The sequence below is a fragment of the Pieris brassicae genome, chromosome 3 (genome assembly GCF_905147105.1).
Source record: "Pieris brassicae chromosome 3, ilPieBrab1.1, whole genome shotgun sequence".
Taxonomy (NCBI): Eukaryota; Metazoa; Arthropoda; class Insecta; order Lepidoptera; family Pieridae; genus Pieris; species Pieris brassicae.
In genome coordinates this window covers 22,647,387-22,659,439 of record NC_059667.1, presented here as the reverse complement: position 1 = coordinate 22,659,439, position 12,053 = coordinate 22,647,387, and the positions used below count along the sequence as shown (strand labels likewise).

General features: G+C 35.0%; 1 protein-coding gene across 4 annotated transcripts in view; it reads left to right on the top strand.

Annotated features, from left to right (window-relative positions):
- LOC123707465 (KH domain-containing, RNA-binding, signal transduction-associated protein 2-like) overlaps positions 1-12,053 on the top strand; it is an 84,336-nt gene that overhangs the window by 27,127 nt on the left and 45,156 nt on the right. For all 4 annotated transcript variants that reach the window (XR_006753502.1, XM_045657525.1, XM_045657524.1 and 1 more), the window contains exon 2: positions 2,850-3,011. Coding sequence is in view for 3 of the 4 variants with exons in the window: in XM_045657525.1 (XP_045513481.1) it covers positions 2,900-3,011 (112 nt within the window). In the remaining variant the exon portion in view is untranslated. The remainder of the gene's footprint in view (positions 1-2,849; positions 3,012-12,053) is intronic.

The following is a 12,053-nucleotide window of genomic DNA, read 5'->3' as shown; positions in this document are numbered from 1 at the left end:
TAACTACCAACGTTCCTAAAAGGCCGGAAACGCACTTGCAAAACATCTCGCAATGCGAGTGTCCATTTCTATATCATAGAAAATAAACAAAATTTAAATAGTCTTGGTAATCAATGGGTCTTTAACAGTAACAATAATTGTTTCCAGTTGACTATACTTACCTATAAATATTATAAATGGCTGCAGAAAATCCCTTATAAGAAACTTTGAAAACCGTATTACTATAATAGTTTAAATGTCTGATCTGTAAGATCATTTAGAATGACCATGCTGAAGCCGGATTGTCACAAATAGTTGACCAAATTATGCTGGATAAGCAAATTCATGTGCAAAACTTAATAGAATGTCTCTAACTATATGCAAGCAGTCGATATGTGGGGAATTCTATTGTAACTACGGCTATTTGTACTAACCCATATACACTACGGGGCAAAATAAATGAAACGTTCAAAATCAATTAAACCACGTTGTTCATGGGTAAAGAGGATATTTCTGTGTTTTTCACCTGCGTATCGACCGATCCACTTTTCTTTAATTGTTTATATTGATTTAGGGCATGCCCTTTATATCGAAGATAAGGACCGAGCTTCAGGTTTTGTTTTATAATACGCGTCAGAGTCCTATCAGGAATCTTCATTTCTCGCGATATGATTTTTGCTTAATGGGGTTCGGCGAATTCCAACTTTAACAGTTCTTGTAATTCTAACAACGCAGCCGCCCCAATCTTTTGACTAGTTATATAGGCTTTATGTACACATAAATCCTAATTTGAAAGGTTACCTTTTTGTAATTATTTACTCTAAATTATTTTACAAAATTACAAGTGGACTTTGCAATGAATATATAAATAATAATATCCTTTTATATAAGTTACTTTTATACTTACAACATATTATATTATAATAATTTTATCATCTCATTCTTTCGGTTTCTGTGTACCCTTTTTTGGCAAAGGCCTCCTCCAAATCCCACTATTCTTGTCTGCACCAGACCACTCTGCCATGTACCACAAGATTTTTCCTTAATTTGTTCAGCTTCTAAATTTTCTTCTTATTTTTCGTTCCTCTCATTAAGTGCCCATTTCCACTTAAGATTATTTACTTTAATTGTGACAACTGCTACCTTGGTGGTTCTGCTTAATGATTTATTATTTATTGTATCTATTATTTTCTTCCCTATCATACATCGCATTTATAGAGTTCCATTGGATATACAGGATTGTTTTAATTGTATCATATATCTATTTATTTATTATTAATTGTTTTCACTAACTCATACGCAGTTTTAGAATATAATAGCATGTACAGTAAAATAAATACTGCTAAACAAATTTACCATCTTCCAAAGAAACCAACTAACTGTCATAAATATCAGCTTAAATAGCTTGTTTAACTAACTTTATCCAAGTTACGTTTTCTAAATCTTCCGCCGTTAAATACCTTAAAACACATAAATAAACTCCGTTATTATCTGTAGCTGCTTTTAACGAAAAATCCGCCTATACTCTATGCCCTGTAGTGTAGTTTAAAACGATGTATTGCTAGCATGTTCGGCTAAGTGTTTTGTTCGCTTCAGCTACCATTTAATGCTTCCAGCTAACTGAATTATGTACAGAGACAGAGTATGTAAAGCACTATGTGCAACTTTATTCTGTGCTCAGACAAGACTTTCAGGGTTTTCTAGCATTTTAGTTAACACTTAAATACTGCTTGGAACGTTTTTGCTGAAAACAATGTAATTGGCTCTTCCTCTCTCTTTCTTCTTGTTTACTGGCAGTAGACATGGTGGTATAAAAACATCGTAAAACAAAGTAATCTATATTTTCAAACTATTTTAGACCACAACCAGCAGGCTCCTAGCCTCTACTCGTAGCTTGGTTGTTCCGCTTGGATATTTTTTAGCAACCAAAATTTAAAATATTAGTATATTAAAGAATTTACTATTAAGTTTACACATTTTTATTTTTTATTTATTTATTGATACAATTTATAACATTCATAAAACCTAAATCGTTCTAATAACTTTTTGAACTGAAGTAGTTAACACAGCGGAAACACAATTTGAAATAGAAGACGGAGAACGAATATACCACATATATTTTTTTTTTTTATATAAAATAGGGGGCAAACGGGCAGGAGGCTCACCTGATGTTAAGTGATACCGCCGCCCATGGACACTCTCAATGCCAGAGGGCTCGCGAGTGCGTTGCCGGCCTTTTAAGAATTTGTACGCTCTTTTCTTGAAGGACCCTAAGTCGAATTGGTTCGGAAATACTTCAGTGGGCAGCTGGTTCCACATAGCGGTGGTGCGCGGCAAAAATTGCCTTGAGAAACGCTCAGTCGTGGAACGTCGGACGTCGAGGTGATACGGGTGGAATTTTGTATTTTGCCTCGACGTCCGATGCTGAAACTCAGCTGCAGGTATTAATCCGAACAACTCCTCTGAACACTCTCCATGGTAAATGCGGTAGAAGATGCAGAGTGACCCCACATCTCTACGCAACGCCAAAGGATCGAGCCGCTCGGAGAGGGATTGGTCATCGACGAATTTATAAATTTGTTGCCTCCGGTAGGCATGACATAAAATACTAATTTTCCATGCCTACCGGAGGCTCCATGGCTTAGTTACAGCCCATGGTGTCAGATCAGGAGAGCTTAATATTCAATCAGTGCCAAGATATAGTCTATATATGTCGTCTTCTATTCTTCTTCAAGAGCCCCTTATAGCTTAAGGTTATCCGACAACAATGAGAATTGTCTTGTATCTGAATTAACAGTTTTCACAGTTTATTTTAAACAAATATAATGAGAAATATGCTTATTAAATCTTTTTATTTACTATTATTTCAGATACTAAACCAGTGAAAATAATGAAGTAGTGTAGTGATGAGTGCATAAGGATGGAGACGACAGCTTTGCCCCTGGAGGGGGATGATGAGGGAAGGCCCCAACAGGCTTCTTCCACAGGAAGTGGAGCATCGTCAGGTGCTGGATATTATGGACATAAGAATGGTGAGTCCGTTTTGTTACTGAAAATAGAAAAAAGTGAAAGTGTACCAAGCACATACTCACTTCTTGTTGCTTGACATTTTCTATTAAAAAATATAAGTAGTTCATATTAATGAAACATATTCATACGTGATTTCCTTTGCATAGAGATAAAAAACATAAAACCTACTACAATGTATAACATTCTAATCAATAAATGTATTTATTTTAATATTACATATATGTATAGTATATATATTACCACAAGGTGAATTTAAATTATTATATAAGTGTAAACATTTCTATCCAATTTTGTTAATAAATGTATTATAACATAATTTATTCTGAATTGAACGTAAATATAAACTGATAACGTCAACTTCCGCTTGTGATGTCACTTCTCATTTGTCAACTGTCAAAATTCCCGCCCTTTAAATGGGACAAATTATGCATATCACGATAGTAATTAAAAGCTGTAACCACGAGTGAAATTATGCTGTAGGGTCTAAAATTTACTAAATAAAGTTTAGATAAGGAATTTGCATTGTAATTGTGAAGTAAGCACAATATATTTCACTAAAATTCATGCACTGAGTTTGGTCCAAAGTATAAAATGTCATTTATTGTTCTGCTTAGAAGGTCACACATTGCAATAATGCCGTAAAATACTACTACATTTTTGGAATGGTACAAAGGATGGGCTTAATATTTGAAGACATATATAGAGACTAAATAATAATCCAGTGGCGCTACGTTATTTATTCTGGTCGGAATTCCACTTAAATTAAATAAAAAATAAAAATAACTTTTATTTGAGTACACTATAATTACACTAAATATCTGTCATTTATTAAGAAAACACTTTTCGAACGGATTAAAGCTATGTATTATTATTAAAACTTATAGTTATTTACATAATTCTAAATTTTAAATTTTTTCTGACGTTTCCAATCATACAATTCGTGAAAACAGAGGACACCGTGAGTCATTTTTGCAAAAAACCCGTCATCTTTTAGTCGATACCAACTTCGGGGCAATATATACAGATAAAACAACTTTCTCTGCAGCTGTGGTACTTTTGACATTTAACACCTTTCGTCTTCAGTCACAGTGACCATGCACGCTGAAAAGTACGCGAAACGTCGGAAAAAAATTAAAATTTAGAATTATGTTAATAACTATAAGTTTTAATAATAATGCATAGCTATAATCCGTTCAAATAGTGTTTTTCTTAATGCGTAAAAGCTATTTTAACAAAAGACAATACTATCTGTCATTTATGTTTTCACTAGCACTCGACCTCGTGAAAAAGACGGAGTGACTCCGGGCCTCCTCCTCCTATTCCTTGCGACAATTTTCCTATTTTTCCCCGCTATCCCTTTTATTTTATCTTCTCAAGTTTTTAATGGGCATCCCCTCTTTTTTTTCTTACCCCTGGGCCATTCCAATTAAGGGTCTCGTTGACCCATCTGCCATCACAAACAGTACCGGCCCATTTCCATTTTAACTATTTGTATATGTTGCGTCTTTTATTTTTTATTTTCTCCTAAGTCAGGATTCTTAACAAATACCTTAGTGACTATAAATCTGTCTTAAGTATTATTCTGTCCCTTATAATCGCAACGTAAATACAATTTGACAGAAAGAGACGAAAGAGTACTTTTATAAGTTTATTTACTTTTTATGAATAACGTTCATATTTATATTTATACACACAAAACGTGTTATAAGTACTTGAAATGCGTAATTTATATGTAATGTAACTACCCGTCTAATACAATTCGAAATAAAATGGTATAAGCAAAAATTATTTGGAATTACAAGACATTAAAGCATCCCTTGCCGGCCATTTTTCTTTGTAACGACTGAGGATATGAAAGGCGTGAATATAATGATGCATTATGGCGGCTTATTCGTTTAATTGAAAGGAAACGCTTCATAGAGTTAAATATGTTTGCATAATTTAACAAAAGCGGAGATAATTTGGGAAAAATTGTGGAGGAGTATGTATATTCAATATATTATATGTATTTAAACTGTTTTTTTTTTTGTTAAAAGATGGTATAAATTATATTTTTTTATAAAGTGGTTTAAGTACATTTAGCTAATTGGCAAATTAAACATCCAACATCTCCAAAATCCTTATAATTGAGAGCTTGATTTCCTTTCTAGTTAGATAAATCTCCCGAATTTTCAATATCATATTCTGCAGTGTGCAAGAACTCAAGCAACAAACGATGGCCTACTAAAGGTTTTTGGGGCGTCCAAGATTTTTTTATAGAACAAACAGCCATTAGGCTCACCTAATCTTAAGTGGTACCGGCGATAAACACTCACGTTTCCAGAGGGCTCGCGAGTACTCTGCCGGCCTTTAATGATTTGGTACGCTCTTTTCCTGAAGGACCCTAAGCCGAATTGGTTCGGAAATAAATCAGTGCGCAGCTGGTTCCACATCAAATTCAAAGGCATTTATTAATTTAGGTAAAAATGAACATTTATGAATGTCAATAAATAAATACAAATTAAATGCTTCTAATTTTATATTTACTGCCAGTTCTCAAATCAAGGGTGTAGAACGGGTGAGAAGAACTGGCAATAAACTCTCCGCAACAGTGGTGGTACACGGCAAACTTTTTATTCATAATGCCTATAAAGATTAATAGTCAACAGAATGACGCTTGTATGTAGTAGATATCATGACTGCGTAAGAAATAGACGGAATCCCTGCGGAAGATGACTTGAACATCTAATCTACCGCTGTCATTATATGAATAATACACCAGTCAGATCAACACCTTTTTTTTAAGCATGTTTGACAATTGCGTTTTATAACATATAAATGTGAACATAGGCACTCAATAATTTACTATAATTACGACACTACAGAAAACCTTCACAGTAAAATTCAGTAGTAATTCAGGCTTTACAGACATGTCTCCAACATTTGGCAAGCTTTTTTTACTTATATCCAGTAACACTTAGCCCCAAACCCTTCGTCCATCTCAATATAAACAGTAATCAATTTTGAGGCCCCATTATGGGGTAGAACACGCAAACTTTACTAAGAATATTAATTAGAAGTTATGGCTTACATGGAGGTTTCACTTCTAATCACGCATATTTTACATAATATAATTTTTGTTATGATACAACATGCAATATTTGAGGCGTGTTCAAGTGGTTGTTTTGGTTGATACCATATGAATTTAGATGGTAAGTAACTGATTCCTAAAAAAATACTTATGCGGTAACTGTAATATTTACAACAAATGTCCGAGAACACTCCAAAGGCACGTATTTTCATTTGGAAAACTAAGATAACTCACACGAGCACTAGGCAGCAGAGTTTTCCTCAAAACCAATGTTAGACGCCAATAGGAAGCTAATGTGTACGCATTATGTAGAGGTACAGCTTGAATTTCTTTTTATGGAATCGCGCTGCTGGTCTTCAGAGCTCAATTTAAGCGAGCTTAACTCGGCCGGAATGGGCATTTTTCCATGACTAGCGCAAAGGCCGGACTTGCTTTGGCAGCTACGGGGTGGTCGCCTGAAAGGAAGGATGGAAGCTGACTTGAGTGCGAAAGTTGCGTGTTTAGCCTTGTCGAAGCCATCCTAGATATACTACTTCATCCAATGCTATGGCAGGGAGCTCCAGGTCGAGGTGGTGATTGATTTTCGTCACGTAAAGGCGCATCGCCTATAGAGCTTGAAGCTTATTCTGGTGGCTTTTATTACTTGAGCCTCCGTATCTTTGTTCGCGTGCACAACCTATACAACCTGCTGTTGTAAAAAAAGGTTATAACTTCCCAGAGTCAATATTAATTAGTCAACCAAACACATGAAAGAAAGTATATCATTTGTACGATAAAAGACATCATTTTGTATGTCACGTATTCAATTCAATTGATTCTTCACGCAAAGCTAGAAGTTAGTTCTGAGTCAATTTCGTTGACGAAGCTAGAATTTTTTTTTTTGGAGTTCTAATTTAATCAGATTTAAGTGTCTCACGTACAGAAAATCTATTTAGACGGATAGAAGAAACTATTGTGCAAAATAAAATTTTATAGATATATTACATTAAATAATTTAACGCTGAATACGAATGGTATCAAAAGTTTTAAAATGAACGCGTGTATAGAAACGATTAGTTCCAATCCAACAGCTACATCGTTTGGCGTAATCTGTGTTAGTGTTATGCTGTGACTTATGTAGTTCAACAGCATTTTTCACTTTAATCACTTGTCGTCAGTCACGCTATTATGTTACACATGTAAGCTTTTATTTGGTTAATCATAATTAAAACATTTTGCGGTTGAACTAAAAAATACGCAACTTCTGTATAGAGTTTCTAATATTCAACGAAGAGCGATTCGAATCGTCGAAGACTGTTCACTTTCTGAGCAGCTTGATCCCTTGGCATCTTTAAGATCTGGGGTCACTCTGCATCTTCTCCCGCTTTTACCATAGAGAGTGGTCAGAGGAGTTGTTCGGATTAATACCTGCAGCTGAGTTTCATCATCGAACATTAAGCCACGCACCACCACTATGGGAAACCAGCTGCCCACTGAAGTATTTATGAACTAATTCTTATTAGAATATTTCAAGAAAAGAGCCTACCAATTCTTGAAAGGCCGGCAACGCACTTGCAAACCTTCTGGCAATGTAAGTGTATCACTTGGGCCACCATGGGCAGTGGTATCACTTAACATTAGGTGAGCATCCTACCCGTTTCCTTCCCTTATATCTTTCATTAAGGTTTTTTTAGACAAGCTTTTGGAATACGTCATTGATTTTATCTCACGGTCAAATGGTGTTACTCACAAAGGAGACTAAGTACTCAATCTGATTGCCGACTTCAAAAATGGCATAGGTGCAGAGACAGAGGATGAACTGACTTATAAGCCAGGAACATCATGACGCTTTTAAAATCCCTTGCAAAGTACAAGCTTATCCGTATAATAAAGCTAAGGAAGGTTTTCGTTTGAAACTGTTAGAAAAGCAAATATTAGGAGTTATTTATACTAGCTTAAGCTATGAGTTGGGTAAAGCTCACACGCTGCCATCTAAAATGTAACAGTGCATTCACGAAGTTGGAATTATGTGATTTAATTTTTTTTTAACTATCCATGTCGACATTTTGGAATATGAACTCAATTCTATTGAAGTGGCCGTCATTTATTAAACTACCAAAACACTAATTTAAATAATCTAGACCTCTAAAAGTTCTATTCATCGACTTTTCTTACCATCAATACGAATAATTATAGTTTCTCCATGAATCAACCTTCCGGGTTTCAGCCACGAAGAATAGAAAATTCATCAAAGCTAGTAATACCATTTGAAACGGTGGGTCCTTTTCAAATCTTTCATCTTTGACTGCTTTTTCATGATTGGATTATTGGAGCAACGTGCTCCCTTTGGTAATTAGTGAGTATTGACCATTACTGACGAGAGGCATTGTAATTCAGATTCATCTATTTTATTTTTCATTCTTATTTAATCAGGGCATCAATTATATTCTTACAGTAATGTAAATAACGATATGACTGACAAAATAAATCAATTTATATTCCACCACAACATATATTTTTGTACGTAGTATTATCTTTTGTTAACATAGCTTTTATACATTGTAAGAAAACACTTTTAGAATGGATTGAAGCGATGTACATATACATATTATATATACATAGCTTCAATCCGGTTAAAAAGTGTTTTCTTTCAATATATTTTTGTATATATATCTAATAGTAAAAATTAAATTAAGTCACAGGTGCTCCAGCCTTTTTAGATCTGGGCCTCAGATTTCTTGATCAATTGTCAATCTAATAGGCAAGTAGGTGATCAGCCTCCTGTGCCTGACACACGGCGTCAGATTTTTGGGTCTAGGCAAGGCAGTTTCGTCTCGATGTATTACTTCACCGTTCGAATCTGTTAAATGCACACATAGAAAGAAAGTCCATTAGTACACAGCCGGTGATGGAATCTACGACCTCAGGGATGAGAACGCCGAAGTCACTAGCCAACGCTGCCTTTTTATAACGAATAATACTACAAATACATAAACATTCTTAATCCGCCATTAGAGATACATATCATTTATAAGTATTTGATTTATGACGGTTCTAATTATAGATATGTTGCAACTTAGCAACCTGCATTGCTATGCGGACGACAGCACTGGGGATACTTTTTACACGGGCCGGGCAGGTATTTCTCGGGCAGTTGTCGATGAGTACCGGAACAAACTTGTGTCTGAAGTCGAAACTCTTTTACGTGGAGTCTCGGACTGGGGTAGACTAAATCTAGTCCAATTTAACCCCAAGAAGACACAAGTATGCGCGTTTTCCGCTAAAAAAACTCCCTTTGTCGCTACTCCCCTCTTTGAAGGCACTCTCCTTAAAGCCTCAGCTAACATCGGAATATTGGGCGTTGACATATCGAATAACGTCCAGTTTCGCGGTCATTTGGAAGGGAAGGCTAAATTAGCCTCCAAAAAGCTTGGTGTGCTCAGCAAGGCGGTACTTCACTACAGTTGTAAGCGGTGGCCCGGAGTGAAGCCCTACAGAGTACATCGAATTCTATAAAGCGCAAATTCGGCCCCACATGGAATACTGTTCTCACCTCTGGGCGGCAGCTCCCCAGTACCAGCTCCTTCCACTAGACCGTATTCAACGAAGAGCGGTTCGAATCGTCGACGACCAATCACTTTCCGTGCGGCTTGATCCCTTGCCGTTGCGTAGAGATGTTGGGTCCCTCTGCATCTTCTACCGCATTTACCATGGGGAGTGTTCAGATGAGTTGTTCGGTCTAATACCCGCAGCTGACTTTCATTATCGGACGTCAAGGCAAAATACAAAATACCATCCGTATCACCTCGACGTCCGTCGTTCCACAACTGAGCGTTTTCTAAGGCAGTTTTTGCCGCGCACCACCACTATGTGAAACCAGCTTCCCACTGAAGTATTTCCGAACCAATTCGACTTGGGGTCCTTCAAGAAAAGAGCGTACCAATTCTTGAAAGGCCGGCAACGCACTTGCGAGCCTTCTGGCAATGTGAGTGTCCATGGGCAGCGGTATCGCTTCACATCAGGTGAGCCTCTTGCCCGTTTGCCTGCTATTACATAAAAATAAAAATAATAAGATAATACTTTTAATTATGCATATTTTTAATCAGTTAAAAGTATGGGGCTCCCAGGGACATGATGCTGGTACATTCATATGCCTGCTTATTTTTTTAAAGGGCAGTTGTTTAACGTAAACCTTTCTGTGTGTTTAATTTTATGATTTGATATTGAATTCGCCATTGATTACTATTCATAGACATTTGATTTTAGATTTAGTCCCATACATACAGTTAGTAAATTTAAACATACTGAACATAATTTAAATAAGTTCACTTTAGATTAGAACTTACGTAAAGGCTATGTATTATTAAAATATCAGAAAGTTAATAACAATATCAAGATGTTATAAAATTTATTACGAAGTGAAAGATGCTTCCACTAGTATTCAGTACAGTTCTTTAATATTATGATGAGCGATATTGGATATTTAATAAGCGTTATTGAGAAATACATCGCAATACTGAAATATTTCATTAAAGGAAATACGCTAAAATATATTTTTGAAAGAAGATAAACTTATTACATTGCTATCGTGTTTCATAATAAATTGTAAGATGTATTAAATAATGCGATATTGGTAAGATTGATGATGAGACTAAGGAAAATCTTGTCGACTTGAATCTTGAAATCATTGAATTTCATAAAAAGAAATTCCCATATAATATTTATAAATATATAAATATGCGTAATCAAAACCAAACTTTTTAACCAAACGTTTAGCTTTCTGTAGAATATAGATGAGATACATTTATCAATGTTTGAGTTTAAATCACTAATGTCTGTGGTGTGAATTTAAAATCTGTGTGACATTTTTTATTTTTACAATCTTGAACTTCCGCTTGACACTCTATCATTTGATCAAAAACCGCATGAAACCGAGCAGTATTTTTGAGATTATCCCAAAAGTAAATACAGTCCGATGACAACATGGCTAACCCATTTCTAACAATTTTTAATTAAAGATAAGTATTATTATAAAAATAAAAACAAACTATAATTTAATTTAAAAATAAACATAGTGTATCAATGGTTTTGAAAAAGGCCTTCATAAAGTGTATAATTTTAGACAAAGAAACGCAAGTTTAATCATAAATCTAAATAATGGAAAACTTGCATCTAAATTAAAAATTTTAAAAAAGAAAAGCTAAATACGACCTTATTTTATACTGCTTAGATATTGCTATGCTTTGTCTAAACATTAATCAAGAATGTGGTTGGAGTTCACCAACAAACGGTCTGTCTGTCCACACTTCAGGAATGTCAGACCGCGTGCCACAATCTCGCTTGTTATGCTGTCTGTACTCTGGCCGTGCTTAGTGCATCTATAGAATTTTTTGAAAATATTTACGCCAATAATAAAATACGTTAAAAATAATGATTATGAATGGTTTTGATTATTATAGTTCTGATTATAATTATTGTACAATTATAATTATGAATTATAAGCATCGATTGCTGAGTGAAGTGAGGAACGTGTTAATATAGTCATGTGTAGCTCACTTTACTCCCTACACGTTGCAGTTACTAATTAAATGGCAATAATTATATACTTTATCACATATAATGCAAATATTAAGCCTTTTCAACAACTTTGTATTAACCGTGTGTATAAATTAAACTCCATTAGTAAGCGTTACGTCGAAAATAACTTGACATATTAGTACATGATGATATTAATTTATCCCTAATGGGAAAAGCAAAGGACTAGTCCATACAGCCAGGTCTTATTCTTGGTAATAATTGGAGAATTTTGGTAGTTTTAAAGCCATGCGTTGTCTTATTGTTGTCATGTCTTATTATGCTCGGTCATAAGCCCTTTTTCGATGTTTTGGTCAAAGTCAAATCCATAAGCAATAATAGTAGAATCAAAATAAAATCTAATTATATTTTCAGGTGCTTGTTTCAAATCCGATGTTAAGGTAAATCCAAAAGTCCGTTT